This window comes from Corapipo altera, unplaced genomic scaffold, assembly GCF_003945725.1.
Source record: "Corapipo altera isolate COAL_440 unplaced genomic scaffold, ASM394572v1 2, whole genome shotgun sequence".
Taxonomy (NCBI): domain Eukaryota; kingdom Metazoa; phylum Chordata; class Aves; order Passeriformes; family Pipridae; genus Corapipo; species Corapipo altera.
In genome coordinates this window covers 8,007,977-8,031,188 of record NW_020884890.1, presented here as the reverse complement: position 1 = coordinate 8,031,188, position 23,212 = coordinate 8,007,977, and the positions used below count along the sequence as shown (strand labels likewise).

The 23,212-nt window shown below is 40.8% G+C and overlaps 3 protein-coding genes across 3 annotated transcripts in view; all 3 read left to right on the top strand.

Moving 5' to 3' along the window:
- FILIP1 (filamin A interacting protein 1) overlaps positions 1–5,401 on the top strand; it is a 114,732-nt gene extending 109,331 nt beyond the window's left edge. The window contains exon 8 of the transcript XR_003527911.1: positions 5,391–5,401. The gene's annotated coding sequence lies outside the window, so the exon portion shown is untranslated. The remainder of the gene's footprint in view (positions 1–5,390) is intronic.
- On the top strand, positions 1,345–13,631 carry TMEM30A (transmembrane protein 30A). The gene is made up of 7 exons (XM_027645033.1): positions 1,345–1,647; positions 6,850–6,966; positions 7,587–7,694; positions 8,755–8,842; positions 9,304–9,447; positions 11,005–11,211; positions 12,107–13,631. The coding sequence occupies exons 1-7, from the start codon at positions 1,372–1,374 to the stop codon at positions 12,298–12,300; spliced, it is 1,134 nt and encodes a 377-aa protein (XP_027500834.1). The 5' UTR covers positions 1,345–1,371; the 3' UTR covers positions 12,301–13,631.
- A 5,075-nt stretch (positions 13,632–18,706) lies between these two features.
- LOC113947889 (cytochrome c oxidase subunit 7A2, mitochondrial) lies at positions 18,707–22,656 on the top strand. Its single transcript, XM_027645034.1, has 4 exons — positions 18,707–18,836; positions 19,976–20,065; positions 21,505–21,589; positions 22,437–22,656. The coding sequence occupies exons 1-4, from the start codon at positions 18,819–18,821 to the stop codon at positions 22,493–22,495; spliced, it is 252 nt and encodes an 83-aa protein (XP_027500835.1). The 5' UTR covers positions 18,707–18,818; the 3' UTR covers positions 22,496–22,656.
- Positions 22,657–23,212: the final 556 nt, after the last annotated feature.

Sequence of the window (23,212 nt, the reverse complement as noted above, 5' to 3'; positions counted from 1 at the left end):
CATGGTGGTGTTTGGTCATAGGTTGGACTTGATGATCTCAGAGGTCTTTTCCAACCTAATCGATTCCGTGATTCTGTGATTCTGTGTAATGCAATCAGATTAACTCCTAAGCGCAATGCAACAACTCTGACAGGAATATCCATATGTTTAAGTATCTCAAGGGAGGGTGTCAAGAGGATGGAGCCAGGCTCTTCTCAGTGGTGCCAACCAATAGGACACGAAGCAACGGGCAGAAACTGATGCACAGGAAGTTCCACTTGAATATGAAGAAGAACTTTACTGTGCAAATGACCATTCACTGAAACAGATTGCCCAGAGAGGTTGTGGAGTCTCCCTCACTGAAGACATTCAAGCACCTTTCGGATGCAGTCTGGTGTGATGTGCCTGGTAGGATGACCCTGCTTGACCACGGAAGTTGGACTAGATGACCCTCTGTGGTCCCTTCCAACCTGATCAATTCAATTTACTGCACTGATTTAGTCACACAGTTCCTGACAGCTGACCAAAAGTGGTGGTTAGCACGCATGGCTCCATTAAGATAACTCTCCTGCATTATTACATCTCTATAGTTGCACTAATCCTAGTTATGAGAGCAAGAAGCTGAAACGGAAGCTGAAACCGACTTGGATGCTGCCTTTTACCAGCACCCCTCCCCATGGCAGTGGGAGGACGAGGGGCGGGAGGGGGTCCTCCTGGAGCGCTGGGCGGGGTGAGGAGGCTGCGGGCCCAGGCCTCGCCCGGACCGTGGGGCACAAGACGGCTGGATTTAACTTCGCCCTATGTGTAATACAGGAGATCCCTGCCCAGAGCCCTGCCCAGCTCAGCAGCGCACAAAACATTTGAGGAGCGACTGAGGGAGCTGGGGTTGTTTAGCCTGGAGAAAAGGAGGCTCCTGGGGCACCTCATCGCTCTCTACAACTCCCTGAAAGGAGGCTGTAGTGGGGTGGAGGTCGATCTCTTCTGCCGTTCCTGCAGTGAGAGAACAAGAGGAAATGGCCTGAAACTGAGACAGGGAAAATTCAGATAAATTATCAGAAAAAAACTTTCACTGTTAGTATGCTGAGGCATTGGAATGGGCTGCCTAGGGAGGTGATGGAGTCACCATCCCTGGACGTGTTTAAGAGGCGTCTGGATCTGGCGCAGGGTGCTGCGGTTTAGAGGCTCGGGGGTTACAGTGGTAGTACCGCATGCTGGTGGTAGTACAGCATAACCTCCCAAGTCTCTCCCAGTCTCTATGACCCCACGATTCCCTAATCCCGCCCTTTAAGGAAGGGCGCGGCCCGTTGCGTCACCAGCCGCGCGCCGGCCGCTGCCGAGTGCGCAGGCGCGGTACCCGGTCACGTGTGCGGCGGTGCCGGTGGTGCGGGCGCCATGGCGGTGAACTACAGCGCCAAGGAGGAGGCGGACGGGCACCCCTCGGGCGGCGTCGGCGTCCCGGGCGGCGGTGCCGTGGGCAGCGGCGGCGGAGGGGGGGCCGTGAAGACTCGCAAGCCCGACAACACGGCCTTCAAGCAGCAGCGGCTACCGGCCTGGCAGCCCATCCTGACGGCGGGCACGGTGCTGCCGGCCTTCTTCATCATCGGCCTCATCTTCATCCCCATAGGCATCGGCATCTTCGTCACCTCCAACAACATCCGCGAGTACGAGGTGCGTGGGGCGGGGGTGCCCGGGCGGGGGGCCGGAGGCCCTCGGTGCGGGGTCCGGCGGGCAGCGCTCTGGGATCGCCTGCCCCAGGCCGTCTGCGCCTCCCGGGAAATCCGGCCCCGGCCGGGACGGGCGGGACCCAGGGGGGTTCTGTGCGGAGCCCACAGGGCGCCCGGGCGGTTCCGATCCGGGGTCACGTTCGTGGTTGTCAACATTAGTTGCCCTCAGCAGACACCGAGCTTACGGAGTCACCTCCGCATAGTCGGTGTCCCTCCTGTCAGCCTTGCCAGTGCTCCCGAGTGAGCTTCCGGGGAAGTTACTGCCAGCATTTAATCAATACAGCCTAGCAAGCTTTTTTGTCATTAGTATGTCATCATTGGGGTAGCTTGTGGCCGTAGATTATATATCTTCAAATGTTCCAAAGTAATTGTATTCTCAGGACAGAGCTCTGTATTGAGTGTGTTGCTGTAATTCTTACGTGCACTGATGATACAACGTTTCAGATGCTCTGTGGAAGACTAGGCTGTCTAGAGTAAACCTGGATAGAAGAGAGTGGCTTTTTCTAATTACACTTACAAAAACTGAGTTGTTTAGATATGATAAGTAGGCTACTGCTGTGAAAAGTTGCTGAACGTTTGCTGGAAGTGGAACTGTATATCACAGATTGATCCATTTGATAACAGAATCACTTTGTGTTGTAAGGAAGGAAACAACTTGCAGGGCTTAGGAACAGCCTTGAGAAGCAAATGGAAGGCTGCAATTAGTTTCAGTGAGGTAACACGACCAAGACTGATTGTAAAGAATAAAGTGTGTAGTTGTTTGTTGGATTATTATGTTGGAGAGTATGAGTTTTTGTGGATCAAATCACTGTAGTTAGAGTCATGGAATCATAGAATCAAGCGGGTTGGAAAAGACCTCCGAGTTATTGGAGGTATGCTGCCACTTTCAAATAAGGACTGTTCAAGAGAGTGGCTTAATTAGTGGCAACAATGTGGCAGTGAAGCTCAGTTAACTAAAGAAATCTTGAGGTAGGCAACAAATGGTATTTTCATACTTCTGTTAAAATGCAAATGTTCGAATAAAACTGGTTGAACTTAAATTTTCCTTTTATGTTAAGAATTAAAATTCCAGTCAAGGAGAGAAATATAAGAGGGGAAAAAAATAACGCTGAAGTGTATTTTACAGCATCTAAATTGGTATTTAAGCATACTTTTTGAAAAGAAGTTGGTTCTTGTGTCAAGTTTTGGGGGTATGATGAACATCTGAAAATTGACACAAGTGCTTAGAGAACATGGCCAAGTTTTCCTGGGCATGTAGACTTTTAAATTGTCATGTTCTAGCCGTATTTAAGGTAAACAGAATCTCATGTTTTCAGCATGACACTCATTGGAGAGAAGTAAAAAAATATCCTCATTAATTTTTTGACAAGTGCATTTATCATAGTCATTTCTATAGTAAAGCAATAGTCTTAGATCATAATGATTGTAAGGTAAATATAATTCAAAAAATATATCTTGTTTTTCATTAGGACTGAATTTGCATTGATCTGTAGGGACAAGAAATGCATCAGAGTTTTTTGAGTCCAAACATGTAAATGACTTTTGTGCCTTTATTGCTGCTATATGCACATACAAAATTTTTATTGACTGTTGTTGCTTAGCAGCTCAGTCATGTACTCCTGGTAGGGTCCAGTAGAAGCCAAAAACTAGCTGTTCCCACCTAATGTTCAGCACAGAAATCATAGGAGAGTTGGGAGCATGACTGAGGCTCCCCTACACAATCAAGTTGCACGTATACAGCAGTAGTAACCAACTGTAGGGGAAATCAGTTGGCAGGTGCTGGCTTCAATCCTCTCAAATTTCAGGTTCAAGACTGGAAGGGGTTTCATTTGTTTGTTTTACTGTGTGGGTTCACTCTTCTATCATTCCCCTCATGTGAAGTTCTCAAAAGTCCAATTGCTAGGCTTTCATGAGAACAGGTGGGACAGAGTCCCCTGCCTTCTGGGAGTGTGGTTAGTTAGAATGGGGACACTCGAGTTCTGTTCTCTGATCCTCATATGTGTTTTATCAAGTGCTTATCGAGTGAGATTATCAATCTAAAGGCAGCTGAATTTTGGAAGAAAAAGGTTTAAATCAAAAAAGGCTTTACAGTTGCAGCAACAAAACATAAAGCATTTTACAGGCCAGCATTTCTGCTCTGAACATGAATGAGGGATGCAGTTTAAGACAGTGCTATCACCTATATGCATAGCTGACATGTGTCCCTTCTTAGAATGCTGGCTTTTGTTATAACCTCCAAATGTTATTCACAAATAACTGTAAATTTAGCTGTAGGAGACAACACATTTAGAAACTAAAAGCAGTGACTAAGCTTTTTTAAAAATGTAATCAGGGGAGGAAGCAGAGGTAGTTATTTACACCTACCTCCTAGGCAATGCCATACTTCTTAAGTGTGTGTGTGCACATATGTATGTCTGTAAAATTGGAGTATTGGAATTGAATAGAATGTGTAATTTATAACCCTGATATACCTATTGAAATTCAAGTCACCCTTTCCTGGAACAAGATATTGCAGGCATCACCGTCTCTTTGAACTGTGCTGTTCTCATACAGGTACAAGGACCGACCAGCAAAATGTTCCTCTTCCATTGATTTCCTATGTAAATGTTCTTAAATTCAAATGTGGAAGATTTCCAACAGCTTAGGTGTACTAGAATTATGGCACAGTAATGTGTGATAAAAGTTGAGAAATATCCAAAACATTACCCATTTCGAAAAGAGATCTTTATGCTGTAACTGCTGCTGTGAAATGCATAATGGTAGTTAAAAAGCCGGATTTACTGAAGGCATGGCTACGAATGGAGAACTGGAAGTAAGCGGATTACTGTCGCGCACATCTTCAGCCTTGTGCGCAGTTCTGGTAGCCTCTTCTCAAAAATGACACACAACTTAATAAAACCTACAGAGAGGAACAGCAAAGAGGACCAGAGTTATGGGATGCCTTTTATACAAGAAGTGGTTAAGCAGAGCAAGATAAATATGTGATAGCGTATGAAGTCTACAAAATCACAAATGGTTTGGAGAATATGTGTATGCGGTAGTTACATTATTTCTATACTGCAAACGTGTAAATCCACTGACAAAGACATTAACAGCCTGAAAAGCCATTGGTGTGGGGTAACTTGGATAAACCCAATGTCATTAAATCAGAGGTTGTTGGGAAGGGCTCATGGTGTGGAGTTGTCATACTTAGCTGCTGGCTGATCCCAGAGGGCAGAAGGTGGGGTCAGGTGGGTCCCTGTTGTGGACTCCGAAGTCACTCCTTCAGTTGTCAAAGAGATTTTGTTATTTTGTCAAGAGGTGAAGATGGATACCTTTATCCCTTTAAATAAGCTCTCTGCTGAATGTAACCTGTAAATGTAGATGCAGAAAAAAATACTTGTGTTGGCAGTTACTGTATAGGAAAGCTCTTTTGGATGACATGGAAGCTGGCAGCAGTCATCAGAAGCATGGTTCTGCTTCAATATACATCAGTTTCGTGCTCCACAGAATTTAGTCAATTACGTTTTTAGAAGTGAAATATTTAGGTCTTTTGCAACCTTGGAGTTTGTTCTTGATCTAAAACTTCTCCACACATTGGAGAACTGGCTCAAGATACAGAGATTTAATTTCTCTCTAAAGGAAATACTTGCTTCTGCTTACTTTAGCAGAACACACCCGCCCCCGAGTTAGCCTTGAACAAATGAGGTGCATTGTTCGTTGCGAGTCTGTCTGTCTGCTGTAGCCAAACAGAGCTGTTGAGAGCTCTGCAGCAGTGCTATTTCTAGATCAGCATAAACTCAGAATCTTGTTCAGCTGAGGAACAAAGATTATGTGATCTCTCTCTCTCTCTCTGCCAGCTAATACCTTTTGAAGCTATCTCGTTTCAGCTAGGCTCATTAGGGTGTAGTCTGGTCTGTCAGAAATCTGGCAGCAGAGCAGATTCCAAATAAAAGTGCTGATGGAAGATAGATAGATAGATACTGAAGGAATCACAGGAAGAGAGACCTTGAGGAAGATCCAGAGGAAAATAGACTTCATGTGTTTCCTGAACCTTGAAACTGCGTGCTTGTTTTAGCTAACCTTAATACGGGTATTAGGACTCTTGGTAATGCCTTTCACTACAAACATAAATCAGGACAAACCATTTGCACCAGCCTTTCATAAAACTCTACAGGTGCTACTGCCATTAAACATTTTTCTGTCATAATTTGTTATATATTGCACCAGTCTGTGTCTTAAATTCTAAAATAGGAAGTTCATACTAAGTATAAAAAGATATTGTTTATGGGCAGATGGAAGCTTTCTCCTGCTATACTTGCTGGAGCTACACATGAGAGAGAGCTACTGTGGTGAAACCACTTGAGTTAGCTTGGACTGTGGGGTGAGCTCTTGGCTACTGAGGGTATTTTATGAATACTGTCCACATAGTCTGACTGTACAGATTTCAAATAATGGCTTTTTGGGCTACACTGTTAAAACCAGATAATATTGTATAAACCAGATTAATACTGATCATCTTTCTTGTCCATTTACTGGTTATTTTACCATTCCTGCCAAAACAGTATTGGTGTCTTAATCTTCCCTATTTTAGGATAATTTTGGGGCATTAAGTGATTTTTTTAATTTGTTTTTAACCTTCTGACTAATTAGGTGGCTAAAAATGGTCAACAAAGCAAGTTTTCTAACACAGATCTTTTCTTATTAAATACTTAGACTTTTAAAACCTTAAGCTCTCTGGAAAGCTTGTAAAAGCTGAGATCTGCGTATCCTATAGTGTGTGTGTTTGGAAACATCATGTTGTCTGGAGTGTCTCTGTTTGTGTTTTGGTGTGGGTTGTTTGTTTGGTTTTTTGTTCGGTTTGTGGGGGTTTTTTTGTTGGTTTTGTTTGGTTTTACCCCAGCAGTAATCTCACCTCAGTGTTAAATTTATTTGAGTCTGAAATCAAGGATATAGTCAGACTCACAAAATTGTTTACAAAATCACAGAATGGTTAAGGTTAGGTGACACTTCTTGAGATTGTCAGATAGCCCTGGCAAAAGCCCTGGGCTTTTGGGTGTTGAGGTGTAATAGGATTTCAAAATAAATGCCACAAAAACTCTCTGGCTTATTAATAATTTCTCTTTACTCTCCCATTGTAAATTAATGCCTTTTTTTTCTGTTTCAGATTGACTATACAGGAACGGAGCCTTCTAGTCCCTGCAACAAATGCTTAAATGTGTCCTGGGACAGCACACCACCTTGTACTTGCACCATCAACTTCACACTGGAACATTCATTTGAGGTGTGCTGCCCTGTATGCAGAGTGAAATTAGAACGATTTATATTATCTATTTCCTGTTCAAAAGGAAAGTTTTATCACTTAAGTATTTTTTTTTTTATTTTAAAGGATTATTTCTAGTTCTCCTATGAACTTGGATCTGATTTTTGTGTCCCCTTTTTCATTAGAAGGTGTGAGGTGTTTCTTAATGCCTCTGTTTATCTGGAAATGTAAAACATTAAATGGAATGCTTGTGTTTTATATGTTCAGAGTTACCATATGTGTCATATAGCTGAAGAGTAGATGAGCTGTTCCTGCATGATTTACAAAAACCCTGTTCAACAAGAATTGGAAATACCAGATAAGTGCTTTCTAACAAATTGGAGGCAAAGGAGATTTATGGGTTCTACACTGGACAAGACCAGTGTTGGGATTAGTGCTGGTGAATATCATCCAGATAGTTTGTGGGACATTTATACCGTTTGATTTCAGGCTGCCAGATTATGTTAGGATAGTACTCTCGTGTGCTCACTGTGAAGAAAAGGTTCAGGTCTGAATGGTGCTGTAAACACAGAGTTTTAAGAACTTAAAACTGAAGGTTTGTGTGAATGAAAGCCCTTCTTTCCCCATCTTGCTTTTTGTAGAGCAACGTATTCATGTATTACGGACTTTCCAACTTCTACCAAAACCACCGTCGGTACGTGAAATCTCGAGATGACAGCCAGCTAAACGGAGACAACAGTTCGTTACTTGTAGGTATTCATGCTTGCATATGCATAAGCAACTAACTTCTGACCACTGCATAAATCACAACACAATATTTAGTTTAATGATAATGAGGTACTAAAATTTTTGCATGACAGAAGGCAACCATAAGGAATTCGGTTTACTGAAAATAACTGTAAAATATTATAAAATTTCTTGTTGATCATTTTATTAAACAGACACCAGTGCAGTACTTGCAATCACTTCTCAAATTTGAATAGTTTTAAACTCTCTTGTTGTCTTCTTGTTATCTTGTTACCTGTCTGTACCCATTCTGTTTGAAGCTTTCATTTTCAACATAAAATAACATTCAGTTACCTAGCATTTGGTTGGGGTATTACAACTAAATATAATTTTTATGGACTCTGGTTCAATACTGAACATCACCAATATTGGAAAATATCACTACAGTGTATTCTGTTCAAGGCACTATAATGTTTAGGGCTAGACCTCTCCTTTTCTGGATTTTTATGAGGAGTGGAAATAGTAGTTGAGTTCTTGCTCCAGCAAGAATGATTCTCTTCTTTTACCAGTAAACTTTAAAAAAGAGGAGAGTTTCAAGAGACAATATTAGATGACTAACAGAGTTTTGTGGGGGGCTTTTTCTTCTTCCATTTTGGCATGCTGTTGGAGTTCTTGCAACTTCTTGTGTTTTATGTTATGCTTGGTTTCTTGGTATGGTCTTACTTTGTATAACACTGATGCATATTCAAATAAAACCCTTTAATAAAAGAGTACTTCATTTTGGACAGCTGTTTTTATTAAAATATAAAAGTCCTAATAGCTTCCAAGAAAAGCCTTATTTTTACTATGACCACGATGGCATTCTGACTTTATTCATGTTTTTCTTAGATTTTATTCCTGCTTGTAAGAGAAAAATCAATCATGCTAACTAGCCTTGAATGCTGAAATATTTGTAAATAACCTGACTTGTGAAAAGATTATTTTGTGGTACGTTTAAGATGTGCACATTAGAGGTACTGTAGTAGAAACCAGGTTAGTTGGATAAACCAGCACAGACTCATCTGCCTTTTTTCTTTCTATCAGAATCCAAGTAAGGAATGTGAACCTTACCGCACAAATGAGGACAAACCCATTGCTCCTTGTGGAGCTATTGCCAACAGTATGTTTAATGGTATGGTAACACTGTTAAGTTATCATATAGATGGTTCTCTGATCTAGTGTATGTTTTGTGTTGTGTTGCAAATTATTCTGAGTAAAGACATCAGGATTTCTTTTGTTTTCAATTAACACATTTTCATTGTTCAGAATAAAATAAATATCTTTTACTGCTGTTGCTTTTTTCAAAATTGCTATGAGAATTAATTGTATCTCATAGCACACAAGGAATGGAAATAGCTGTTGTGAGAAGCTGCTACTGCTATGGAGTAGAAACATAGATGTGGATAATAGGCTGCTATCTGATACACACTGATTCTTATAGAACAGTTTGTGGTTGTAGCAGGCAGGTATTAAATGCCTTGTCCAGTTTTTTTGGTTTTGTTTTCTCCTCGGGTAATTGTTTCACTGCCTGTCAAGATCATCTGTCTAATGAAAGTTTCTTCAGCTGGTTTTCTGATTTGATTTTGTCTTTAGATACACTGGAGTTATACCGCATTGATAATGACACGAGGACTCCAATTACTTTGATTAAAAAAGGCATTGCGTGGTGGACAGATAAAAATGTAAAGTTCAGGAATCCTACAGGAGATGGAAACAACTTAACTGCACTTTTCCAAGGTAACAAAAAAAAAAAAAGTTAAATTTTAAGAATAACAAAACGCTTCAATGCACATTTTGATTCCAGTGAGTATTGCCTCACTGACATTTTACTGAATGTGCTAATTAAATGTGGTTCTCTGAAGAAATCCAAACTAAGGACTGCTGTGCTATTTTGAAAAGTTGTCTTTAAGTAACAGAAACTGCAAGTTTCAGTTTCCTGTGAAATGTTTGGTTTTAATCTTTACTGTAATCATTAATTATTTTTTAAAAATTTCTGAATACATTGAATACTTAAAAAACTGTAATATGTGCACTGCTGGGGTTTAACCCCAGTTGGCAACTAAGCATCAAACTAACTAAAAAAAAAAATCAAACAACCCCCAGAAAACACAAGAAAGAGAGAGGGAGATAATCATCTGAGTGCCTGAGCAAAGGCAGCCCCTGTACCCACCCATTTGTATTGCTGAGCCTGATGCCACATGGTACGGAATATCCCTTTGGTCAGTTGGGGTCTGCTCTCTGGTCTGTGCCCCCTCTTGATCTCTCATGGGCCCCCAGCCTCCTTGCTGGTGGGGTGGGGTGAGAAGCAGAACAGGCCTTGATGCTGTGCAAATACTGCTCAGCAATAGTGGAAACATCCCTGTGTTATCAACACTTGTTCCCAGCACAAATCCAAAATAGTCTTCCATACCAGCTACTGTGAAGAAATTTAACTTTATTACAGTCAAGACCAGTACAACTGCTATAATGCTTGGATTTAACTTGTAAAGAAATCCTGCAGTTGTTAAATGAAACTCTTCATCTGGAGTATTCGTTTAAATGTTTCTACTGCTAAATTGTGCTAAGTTTTCTAAAACACTGATTCTTTTCTTGTGATTAGAAGGACTGATGTCTCTCATTTGTTAGGTTATATGCGATTTGGCAAATCAAAGTTTCCTTTGGCTACAACGTCTGAAAATAGTCTTAGGGCTCTAAGAGCAGGTGTGTTTATGCAAGGTATACAATAACTTCAGGTTTAACCTGATGTGGGTTTTTTGCTTAGTCACAGCCAAATTGCATCTTCTAAGTGTGATGGCTACCCTTGGAAAAGCAGATACCTTATCCTAATGCACTGTGGAATTGTATTTTCAATAACATTAGCAAAAGCATTTGTACATATTCTGAAGTCCTGTACACAATTTTACTTGCTCGTGGTTCAAGAAAGGGTGCTCAAACTCTACCATATGAGCAGAGAAGCTGTTGTCATAATGGAGAACTCCCTCACAAAGTAGTGCTTTGAGATAAGACTTCCTAGCAGTATGAATCTGTAGGGGAGGCAGAATTGTTTAAACAAATGGACAGTGCTGTCATTAATTAAGCTATTTATTTATAGAAATTGCACTATTTAAACTGCAAAATAAAAAGTTCCTAAACAGCCCAGTGTGTTGCAATACAGATAGTGTCAGCCTATCTGTAAATAGTATTTAGAAGTTAATATGGCTTTTTGTAATAATAGAATGAATTTTGATGAGCAAGTGTGCTACTCCTGTATTTGAAATACTTTGTTTTGGTGGTTTGTTTTTTTTTTAATCCTAGGCACAACAAAACCTGTGAACTGGCCCAAGCCAGTGTATATGCTGGACTCAGAGCCTGACAACAACGGCTTTATCAACGAGGACTTCATCGTGTGGATGCGTACTGCTGCTCTGCCAACGTTCCGCAAGCTGTATCGCCTCATTGAAAGGAAGAACAACTTACAGCCTACCTTACAGGCTGGAAACTACTCTTTGGAGATTGCATACAGTATCCTTTGAAAGCAGCTAACGGCCTTATACACAGGCATATATTTGCAAGTTCAGTTTCTTATTACCATCTCTAAAAAAAAGATGGTATTGAGCTGTGGTTGAAAACTGGTATTGAGAGATGGGTAGAATGTTACCATCTTTTACTTCTGTTATGGTTTTATGGAAAGTGTAGCTTTGTAGTGAGAAGGAAATCAAATTGCTTGGGTACTGTAAAGGAAATGAGAGAAGCATAGAAAAAAAGGAAAAGCGGAGAGAGTTGGTAGCCTAGAAATTTGAGAACTGTAACTTCAGGTTGAAATGACAATATATAATGAAGGGCAGACTGACTTTGGAGGTTGGAAAAATGCCAGAGATGTGGATCAAGTGGAGGTCTGTCACTCTCTTTTGGACAAACTAAAGACTAGGTAGAAGTGCAGGAGACTAGAGGAGGAGGGTTGTCATAGTTACCAAATTCTTCAAATTCAAAAGCGCTTAATGATCATTTTTATATAACTACTGCAGTATTTTCCTTTGCTGCAAAACTATGGGGACTGCATATAAAACTGAATGAACATAAAGAAAAATTTTGTACTAAAATATATTCAAGAATCAAGGTTTACATTTTCCTCACTTTATTGATGCTCTTTTCAAAAGCCCACAAAGTCCTACATTTATTCTTCCCTTAAAAAGGAGTTAACATCTTCTAGCGTGGCAGTTTTCTTGAAGTAACTGACAGCACCCAGTTTAGTCTTAGTCTAAAATGAACAGCTAAATGTTTCATATTTGCAGTTCCAGTATTCAAAGGCAGCAGTTTGTATTTGGAACATGAATGAAATGACCCTAAATTTTCATGTGCCTGACCACATCAAGCTAGGTTTGGAAACTTGCTTCTTGTTTTCCTAAATGTTTTTCAGATTATCCTGTACACAGTTTTGATGGACGAAAAAGGATGATCCTAAGCACCATCTCATGGATGGGAGGCAAAAATCCCTTTCTGGGAATTGCTTACATCACTGTTGGGTCCATATGCTTCTTCTTAGGAGTGGTATTGCTGATCATTCATCACAAATATGGCAATCGAAACACTAGTGCAGACATTCCCAATTAATCTTGCATTCTGAAAATAAATGTACTGCATGTGCATCAAGGCCAGTCCAGAATGGATCCAATTTTTGAAAGAGAAATCTCTGCCTCTGTCACTTCTCAGACCGGGTGCATAATTTTTATCTAAAGCTCCCTTTTCCCATACTGTGGATTAACTCTTGAAAATGACGGGTATACAATTAGCTCTATGATTGTATCTCTGCCTGTATCAGAAACAGTTTTTCTGATGTTTGCCTCTAACTGGGCAGGCCACACGATGCATATAGCTCTTGTTCCCTTGATGCATCTGCTGCTTGTTCACATGCTGTGTAATGTTGTTATGATTCAGTACATTTAGATTGTATGGAGAAAGACTGTTAAAAGATACTGTATATTGTTAACTTTCCAGAATTCAGGTGTCAGTGCTGTTGAAAGGAAAAGTCAAGTCTTTAAATGTTTTTTTCAATTTACTGTCTTGTGTGCATGGGCTCTTACATTTCTTGCTGAGATTTTAATATATTTATACAAGTTGTTAAATATTTTTCCTGTGTCCTGCCCACTTTAAGTGCTGTGTAAAATTCAGCACTCTGGATTCTTTGTGTATTTACTATATATGTGCCTGGCCAGTAAACAAGCATCCTATGAAGATACCAGAAAACCTATTTGTTAATTATCTGCGTGAGTCTCTTAAAAAGATTGTTCTAAATTGGGACGTTTGTTGCAGGTATAATCTGCTTTTTCTAATTTTCTTTTCTTTAAGTCATATCCCATAATAGTTTACTTTTTGTGCTTGCTGGTTTTGCTTTTTATGAGCAACTCCAAGCATTAATCAAGAAGAACCTAAAAGGTTTTTTTCTGTTCAAAAATTTGGGTGAATTCCTTGTACTGGGGTGAATTCCTTTTACTGGAGGAGTTTCCTAATTTTCTTAAGGCATATGTATTCTGAGCAGGCTTTGTTGCAAGGGAATTGTATACTTTTTCCTTATTTGGAGTGAACACCACATTAATTTTTTGCGGTGTTAAGGAAGTAAACTATAGAAATTCAAAAGTTGAGATGGCGGTGACCTGTTTTACCTGAAATGCAGGTTTAGCTTGCTGTGAAATGTAATTTAAATATTGCAGTAAGAAGCAATGTGCAGCTTAGTGTCTTAAATGAAATAACAGATGGATTCACCTTTAGGTTAATTAAAAGTTAACTACAACCTGTAAAATATTAATTTTTGGTGACTTTTTTTTTAGATGATGCACAGAAACTGTAATGTATATGGTGGAGATCACTTTATATGCAACTAGCTTGATAAAATATTGAGTATATTAAAAGAGACTAATAAATTCTGCAAACCATTTAATAAGAGATTTGGTGTTATTTTTGAACATTTATTTTCATTTGGATGAAAAGACATCATTAAGTGTAAATGCAGTTTTAAGTGAGTTGTATTTCTGGGATTGTGTATTTGTTACAAAAACTTATGGTCTAATATCGTAATCTATGGGCAGGTTTAAACAAAACTTAATAATTTACCACATGAATACATGACTGGTTTTACTTAATTACTTGTATAGCCTAACAGTTTACATGTGTAAATCTGGATTAACTGTGGGATGGGGCAGCATTTCCAGTGTGCTAGCTCACTGTAGCTCCATATAATAATTTGTTTGCACAGTACAGTCTGGCAGCACAGGGCTTTCAAATAGTCAGAAGCTTTTAAGGTCTTATTTACAGTGCTGTACCTCTGTTGCTGGAGTTACAGAATACAGGTAATGGAATTTTGTATGTTGTATGGCAGAAGATTCGCAGAACGTGTTAAGCTGGCTTCCGTCTTTTGATTAAAGCTGCTAGTCCAAAATACAGTGAGTAAGGGGATGTCTCACAATTACTAGTTGTTAAAATATTTTGTGTTTGTCACTTGTTGTACAACTATATTCTGCTTCATTCATAATTCCTATTTTTTCCAAGTGGGAAAGACTGCTTTTTGTGCTTAAAACTAAAAGTTTTTTTCTGTCTTCACCTTATAATATTTTTCAATACCTTACATTTTTTTACTGACTACAGCTGTCAGTGCATCTTTGATCTTCTCAGTTAAATGCACCAGGGTGAGAATTGCTGCCTGGTTTTTGTTGCAATTAAGTGGGTTCTCTGAGAGCCTGTAGCAGCAAATACATGGGACAGTGTGCCCAAAGAGTTTAGAATGCTTAAAGTAATTCAAGTTTGTAAACTCTTCCTTCAGTCATGGCCATTTGTCTTGGTGTCATGTTGATAACTATGGAGATCCTTGGAATTTGTGTTTCTTACAAGTTGCACATATGTCACATGTTCAAAGGTGAAACCACAACATCTCTGTCTGATACTTCTCAGGGCAGTGTCACTGTCCTAATGTTCAGTGTCATGTGTCGAATCTGGATTTGACCACCAGTGACCTGGTTCTTCACTGGCATCCTTCACAAGTATTCACTACCAAGCTTCAGAAGTACCAAGAGCCATACCTCTGCTTTCAGAGTGCTCACACTGAGTGCTTTCTGAGCCTTACCCAGCTGAGGCAGTGCCCACAGTGTGAGAGATGATAAACTTTCTGGAGGCTGCTGCTGTTATGAGCATCTTGCTTATAAAATGAGCCTTTCCTGGAGACAGTATTTTGGGGAAGTAGGATTTGTCCTCAATGTACACAACAGCTCTCCAGACCAATTCCCTTGTGTGAAAGCAGTTTCTTCTGTTTTCTTGTAAAAATCTACATCCCTGTAACAAAGTAGATTGTCACCTCAAGATGTTTCTTTAAGTGCATCAAACTATTTGGGGAACTGACAGCTGTGTTTTGCTCAGTCAGAGGGAAGAGTTCCCTGTTTATAATTGAATTGTGAAGGATCCTTCACAGCCTTTGCCTCTCTTCAGTACACTGGTACTGAAACTAGGTTCAGTACCTAGTTCCAAGTTCAGTACTAGGTTCCCAGCAGCATGTTTTTTCTTTAATTATGAATATTAAACCTTGAAGGATGTAAGTCTTGTCTTTTTTTTAATAGAAGTCTCTGAGGGAGGAAGGGTCATGAAAGTCAGGTCAAATAACATCTGCAAACACATTATCTGCTCGAATCCATCAAATAGAGTAATGAACTGGGCTGGTTGGATTAGATTCACAAGAAGTGTTATTGACTACATCCTTCTCTCTGATGCCTTACTTGCAGTGGGGAAAAAGAGCTTGACTTGAAGTGAGTGCCTGGTGGAAAAATGTGACTTGTGTCTAAAGCAGAATGTACTTACTGTTAACTGTTACTTAAAAAGAGAAGTTACTGGAATGCAACTGCTGAAGACAAAGAACAGTGCATAACCACAGAGTAATCTGATCTTCAAAGTTCCTGTGACAAGACTATGCTTTCTGATCTTGCCAGAAAACATGATCTGTCCTTGGTACTACATCAGTTTGTTTTGGTAACAGTTCAATAGCAAACCCAACATAAAAAACCTCGAACACCCTCAAATGTTCCACATACTGAATACATGTCTGTATTGAACAACCTGCCAAAAATTCTCTCTTTCAAAGTAGAAGAAAAAACTGAACATCTAAGACAATTTTATTCTTGCTTAGCAATGTGGCCGGTTTATGGAAAAGACTGCTTCTGACAGTGTGAAAATGGACTCTGAGGTAGAAAGCAAGCCCAATTGTAAGAAGTTCTTTTATTGTAGTAGTAGTAAATTTTCCTCAGATCAGAAGAAGTATTTTAATGTAAAAATATCCTGTGTTCTAGCTCACAGAATCTGTTCTGGTCACCATATTTCTTTCTGTGCCTAAACGTGAAGTCTAATTTTACTTCACAGTTTTAATTAAGACTAAAGTCCATTATGAAATAGCCTGATAAGAATTAGCAGGTCCTTACATGACCTGAGTCTCAAATAAGAAACATCCTCACCCTGTGTTTTATAAATAAATAAAGTAATACTGTCCATTTGCATTATACCAACTGCTGCTACAAACTCTGAAGTTGGAGGATTATCTTTCTCATTTCCTGTTGGGGATGAAATAAAGAGGAATAAAAGCATAAGTCAATCACTATGGAAGCTCAAGAAGTTTTTTAAAAAAATAAATAAATTCAAAGAAAATAGGTGGAGCTGTATCTCACTGGACCCTGATTTCAGATAAAGATCACATAAAATAGACAATTTGAGCAAACGGAATACCAGAGTTAGGCGCAAGTTTAATTGAATTTTTACCTAAGGATTGTGCCTAAATTTTGCAAAATAAAATGGTGAAATTATTTAAATAGTGTTAGAGGGCCAGGAAGGGAATTAATGACCTCATTAATTCTATTATGAAAATGGGGAAGACTGGACTGTGATAGTCTTGGAAGAAATGAAAATGTGATTGCCTCAAGGCTTGCCTACTGAGGCCTGGCATTACATGGTTGAAGTTAGTGTATGCTTTACAACAGATGCTTGTAAACTTCAGAACAAATCTTTGTTCTTTCTGTCAGTAAGTTCTTTTAATGCAGTTTCAGTGTACTGTACAACTCAAAGTAACTTGGCTGTAAAATGGCTGTATTAAGGTAGAATACAGCATGTTTTCTCTCTTGGTACACAATGTAGCTTTTAAGTGGGTTAGTCAGTTAGTTAGTTAGTTTGCTTTGCAGGAAAAAACCCCTCAGTTTAACAGGGTTTACATACCCTTCTGTCATTGGTTTAAGGGGTAAAACATTTTTTTTATTATGAATGCTTTTTAACAGCTAGATTAGCAGCCCTGTTTTCTTTTTGGTTTAAGCAAAACTGTTTAACAATGAGTTTTCATAAACAATTTTGTTATTCTTCAATGCAATACATTCAGTTAGGAAAAAGCAGTCTGAGTTTGTTTCTAGTGAAATATCCTCACCCTGAGGCAGCAAGTTGCCATTTCTCTTTCCCTCAAGTTTTCATTTTTTCATAAATTAGTCAATACTGAAGACACCAGCTGTGCTTGCTGTGACCAGTCATCATGTAGCTTTGATTGGTACGTAACCCACATGCCAAGCTTTTATAGGGTCTTTTGGTTGTAAGATTTGTTTTGACAGGCAGTATCCCTGAGGCTTAAGTTCAGACAAATCAGAAAATGGTCCACACAGCAAAAATTAAAGAATAATAATTTCTCTGTGGATACGATCCTTTTGCCAGTATCTAAATACAACTAAGTGTATGAAGATCAGAATAAAACATTGTATACACTCATAAGAGGAAAGGTTGCAGGAGAAATGAATGGAAATCTGTCTTGCAGTGTTTAATGTATTTTTAAGTGCCATTCTGTGATAGCACTGCTTGAGTGTTTGAAAACTGTTAAATAATGCATCCAATTTCCTCCTCTGTTACAACATGTATTTCTCCATGACAATGCTTTCTAAATGCATGTTTAATATTCTGCGCAGCTAAGACTATACCTAGAAATACTACTTCATCTTTGCATTTTTAGTTTCTTTGTGGGACAACTGTACTTTTGAGATATGATCCTTGTCATTTCCATACTAGACTGAACACTACTTTGCTGTGTTTGACACATGTTATTCATCATGAGGTTTGGCATCAGTGCAAAAGCAGTGTAATGCTAAAAACTAAGTGCACTGCAACTGCAGCAAAGCCACGAAATAGTGTTCCCAACAGCATCATATTTCAGCATAAGGCTGAAGCATGAGAAGATGCAACTGTGGTGTTGGATCTGCAATGCAGGAAAAACACAAGCTTCTCAGGTCAGTTTCTTGAAGGGCAAATAGATTCTTCCTTTAGAATCAAATAGGCTTACATTTACAGGTCTGGTATTACTTCACTCTATGTAATTATATACTGTGAAACATGAAACTGAAGTTGTTTTTGTGTTGTTTTGTTTTTTTTTTTTCCACATGCAGAGTACTCGGTATCGCTGCCACGAACGGAGTTTCAGGCCGTGGGCAGGTACATGGCTTAGTCTGGGGTTTTCTGTGGGTAATGGCTCAGCAAGGGGACGTCACATCGATCCCACGGGTGTAAGACCCGCTCACCCGGGTCGGCCCCAGGCTCTGCTTAGCTCAGTGTCCTGCCTCTAGTGGCGGCCAAAGGGGATGTCGGGAGAGTCCATATGAACTGGTGCAGCCCATGGTGCTGCTCTCACAGGACACGCATCCAGCCCTCTGCGGATATTAAACTTTTCAATGAAAGTTGGTTTTAAATTCTGTATGTAGCGGCTCTGGGGGACATTCCATAGATTTCCCGAAGTGCTCTCGCTGTGTTCAGTGAGGAAATGCTCCTGCCGCGTGCCCGCCCGGGCGCCTCAGCCCCTTCCCGGCGCCGCGTCTTCGGAGAGGTCACTGCTCCTTCCTCCCGGTGTTGCAGGGCTCAGCTCTGGTTCCTGGGACACGAACCCGGACACACATCCCATCCGACCAACAGGCCTGCCCCAGCGCTGCCGCCGAGCCGGGCGGACTGGCGGGGCGGCGCTGTGGGCGCTGCGGCGGCGCTCCGGGCGGCTCCCTCTGTGGTGCCACCGGCGTGGGCGGGAGAGCCGCTTCCCCTTCCGCTGCCCTTGTTGCCGGCGGGAGGTGACAGGACCAACAGCCGCGATGTGGCGGAACGTGCTGGTGAGGCCCGGGGACAGCAGCCCGCTGCCGCCGGGGGTGTGTGGGGCTCCCTCGCGGTGCCCCCCCCCGGGCGGCGGGACTCGGCCGTGGTGACCTCCCCCCGCGCCGGGCCCTGCGGAGGGACCTGCAGGGGTTGGGGGGAAGGTGTTGCCCTCCAGGTCGCGGCCCATTCGCTCCATGTAGTCCTGAGCTTTAGGGACTTGAGGGGATGGTGCTGAGTCAGGGGCTCTCGGGTGTGCTTAGCCCGTCTCCAAGGAGATATATTTTATAGAGTGTTTATTTGGAATGGGCGAGGGGAGGATTGTTGTCCCATTACTTGCAGCCAGCATCACCTGGATGTTTGCCCTCTCCGTGCCCGCGTTTTTAGTGGTGATACTTTTGCGGGGAGCGGTGGCTGTTGTCAATGTTGGTTGAAGGAGACCGCTGGCACCTCGCTGCTTTTGCAAATGGCTGATTGTTTGAGGCATTAACCTTTTAACATTTCAGTTTCCTACAGCAGCTTAGAGCTACAGCCAGCTCTTCGGCTTTGACACTTGACGTGTCGAAGGCAGACTGGGCCAGCAGAGAAATTATATGTAGATCATTGCTTTTGGTCGCCTAACCTGTGTGATCAGACTGTGGAAACTGATTCCAGCTCAGGACATGGCAGAGTGTTCTTAAGCTGTGTGTGGCGTGAAGGTTACTGCCTGTGCTGGGGGCTCACAGGTGAACTGCAGCCGTGACAGAATATCCTTGCCTTCTCAAAAATGTTTGATGTGAATGTTATTGTCCCTTTTAGTCAGACACAGAACATGGGGCTTAAAACTTCTGTCTAAGGGGCAGAGGCTGAGATCTCTCCAAAAGGGTGCTAACTGTCAAGATTATGCTGCAGATCCATAAATCTGTTGTATCTTACTGAAAATAATTTTCCTGAGTTTTTCCTTTTTAGGTAATCAGTCAAGCAGTCCTTTACAGCATCTGTTGAAAGACTTACTGAACTCAAAACCAGTGGGTTTTGGTGAAGTTCTGTTTGTAAAAGGCTTTCCCCTTTTTTTTTTTCTGTCTGTTCCACTTATATTATGCTTTTAAAAGAATTACCCAGTGTGAACAGAGCTGAAAAATATCACTGTTTTAAAAACACTGTTTATCTTTTATTTCAGGCTCTTCGCCAAATTTCCCAGAGAACCATAAGCACTGCTTCACGCAGGCAGATTGAAAACAGAGTTCCTGAGCATCAGAAACTTTTTCAGGTATTGAGTTGAACAATTTTAGTAGATTAACAAGGTGTTAATAGGTCAATTGCATACATTTTGTTTCTAAAGAACTGGTCAGACTCTTCTTTACACATGAAGAGAGCTTTTGAAATCAGCTGTATGATTATAGTGCCTGTAATCAGCAGTTATTTTCTACAGACACTAAGAGTATTTGTACATGTGCAGTTGACTTGCTCACTCTTCAGGGCTTTTTTACCCTATAAAATTATTTGTTCCTGAGTTTCTTGTAAGTATTAGGCACTGTGCAAAGAGGAAGTACTCTCAAAGGAGTTGAGATGGGGGAATATGTCCTAGGAACAAATAAAGAAAAACAGCAAGTGAGAGGACAGAAATACAATGAAAAGTTAAGCCTGAAAGCTTACAGCTATATCTGCAGTTTATAGATGTGCCCTATAATTCTTAATGAGGATGTAATATTGTGTTGTTCAGTTTTGAAAACCGTAAAAGTATTAAATGATTGGATTCATTCCTAGAAAATTATTGAACCTTTATAAACAACTTCTGAATTACTCTGTTCCTGATTGATAAGGCCACCAAGTGAGAACTAGTGAAAGCAGGGAACATTTAAGAACATACTCCCAACTGTGAGCCATAACCTGGAGATGTAGCTTCATACTGAGGATGGACAGGGCTTCAGCAATGTAAAAGGGACAAAGTATATTAGAAGTCTCACTTTAATAGTTTTTGTGTCTTCTTGCTTTCCTTTCCCCCGAAAGAGAAAGCCAGTCTTCTGAGACACTGTGTGAGGAGCACAGTGTTCATTGTGGGCCAAGGGGGGAAGGAGGATGTTGGTGATGGGTGAGGTCAGAGGTTCTGTTTCTGCTGGCAGAGATCTCTAGGCATATCTCTTCCTCCTCCCATTTCTTTCTTGTGGGACAGCAAGTTAAGCTGGGCTGGGTTGCAGGTCACTAGCACGGGAGCCTGGCTTGAATTTTAGAGCAGTGAGAACTTGTGACAAGGGTAAAGATCATGGGATCTGGTGCCTAGGAGTTTGAGTGGAGCAAAACAGTTTCCTGTGTGACACCAGGTGATAGTACAGACTCCTCCCCTTGTTACTCCCTATAGCAGGGATTAACTATGCTGGAGATGGATGGGAAGCTTGTAGGGATGGTAATCACATCCTGTGCACCTGAGGGGGCTGGCAACTGGTGTCAGAAGTGTTTAGGCATCTGCCAGTCACTGCTGTAGAAATGAATCATGCACATCATTTATAGTACTCCCCTAGCGAGTGCTCACCTGATAGCAGAGTAAAAGCTTTAAAGACAAAGTGGGACCTAAATAAGGTTCATTGTCTTTTGGGGGTTGGAAGGATAATGTGGGGAAGTAATTCCTCTTCTGGGTAATTGTAGTTATATTAACACAATAGTGCAAGAATTGTATTTAAATAGTTTATTTTTGTCACTTGTTTCCATTAGGAGGATAATGGCCTCCCAGTGCATCTTAAAGGTGGTGCAAAGGATGCTCTGTTGTATAGAACCACCGTGGTTCTAACGCTGTTTGGTAAGGCTAATACTAAAATCTTTATGCTTTGGTATAATTTCCAATGTGCCAATTTTAATATTATTAAAATACTTTCTCTTTGGTACAATCTCCAACATGACTGGTGTTTTCTCTGTAAGTTAGTTACACAGTTCCTTTGGTTTGTTCTTTAGAACATGCAAAATGCATTTAGAGAGGGAAAAAACCCACATTTGGACATACTGTATATATTTATTTGTTCTTTTTCCAAGTTTAGCTTTTCAGATGGCTTTTTTCCACACTGAGTACTGTGGGCTGAATACTCCTTCGGAATTCATGTATAATGTCAGAGAAAATGAGAACTGCTTAGAAAGCCTATTCTGAAAAGGAGTAAAATGTAATTATAGCATGAAAGTAAACCATTTTTCTCACTAGCCTGACTCTTCTTAGTACTGAGTTTTCATATGGTGTGAAAACTACCAGAATTATATCCAAGGTTCATAATACTGCATATATTTAACCTTTATGTTGCTTGTTACATAATTTTGTAGTAGCCTCTAACTTAAATATGTTGATCTAATGGATTTTCAGTTCAGTTGCTTTAAGAATGAGTACTTTATGATTGTCTGTGTAGGTCCCACAAACATGCCTCTCCCCACTCTTTTTTTTTCCTTGTTTCTTTATTTTTGTGCAGCCTGTGGAGAGGTATTTAAGGATTTTTTTTTCTTGATAATATGAATCACCAAAAAAAATAATTGAGACATGGTTATGGAAATGTGTTTTGTCTGAATTGCAGCTGCTTGTTGTCAGTATTTCTTCTGGAACAAAGCTGACTTGAAAGGAATTCTGTTTGCCAGTCTGAAAATATCTTTTCTGTCTCTTAATTCAGGAACAGTCTATTGTATGTATCATCTGGTTGTCTCTTCAATGCCCAAGAAGCAGAAATGATTCCAGTTCAGGATGCCTCAGTGACTAAACATCTCTTTGTCCAGTTCCATGTGATTACGGTGGCAGCTTATACTTATTATAAGCAGCTGGCTGAATGCTTGGAATCATAAATTAATTGTAACATGTTAACTGCAATCAATAAAGCAGTTTATACGTGGTGGTGTGGTGGTCTGGACTGTATCATGTGTTCCTGTGTGTGAGCATCTTCAGTCATAGGCTTGTCGAGCTGGTGAAGAGAAACTAAAGGATTATTAGTAAGTTTGCCAGGGGAGGAGAACCTCAGTCCATGCCAGTCCTCATCTCAGTTTGATGCCAGAGCCAGCCATAGATGCCCAGAGCCTGAAGTGGAATTGCAGGTCAGCAGGAGCACCTGAAGAGCAGCAAAAGGACTCCCAGACACTCCAGTCAGTAAGTCAGATTCTCCAGGGATACAACTTCAGTGCCTCTGTGCAAATGCACACAGCCTGGGGAGTGCACAGGAGGAGTTAGAGATGTGCTCTGACCTGCAGGGCTGTCATCTCAGTGGCAGCATTGAGGGATGGCTCCTACAACTGGAGTGCTGGGGTGGAAGGACAAAGGCTCTCTAAGAAGGACAAAGGCTCTCTAGGAAGGATGGGCAGGGGGGCAAGGTAGTATTGCCTTCTGTGTCAGTGATCAGCTGGAGCACATGGAGCTCTGCCTGGGGATGGATGAGGAGCCAACCAAGAGCTTATGGGT

Coding starts and splice junctions, on each gene's coding strand:
- TMEM30A (XM_027645033.1), top strand. CDS start 1,372: ATGGCGGTGAACTACAGCGCCAAGGAGGAGGCGGACGGGCACCCCTCG. Junction 1,648..6,849: donor ACAACATCCGCGAGTACGAG/GTGCGTGGGGCG, acceptor TTTCTGTTTCAG/ATTGACTATACAGGAACGGA. Junction 9,448..11,004: donor CTTAACTGCACTTTTCCAAG/GTAACAAAAAAA, acceptor TTTTAATCCTAG/GCACAACAAAACCTGTGAAC.
- LOC113947889 (XM_027645034.1), top strand. Junction 20,066..21,504: donor AGCATCAGAAACTTTTTCAG/GTATTGAGTTGA, acceptor TGTTTCCATTAG/GAGGATAATGGCCTCCCAGT. Junction 21,590..22,436: donor CGTGGTTCTAACGCTGTTTG/GTAAGGCTAATA, acceptor CTCTTAATTCAG/GAACAGTCTATTGTATGTAT.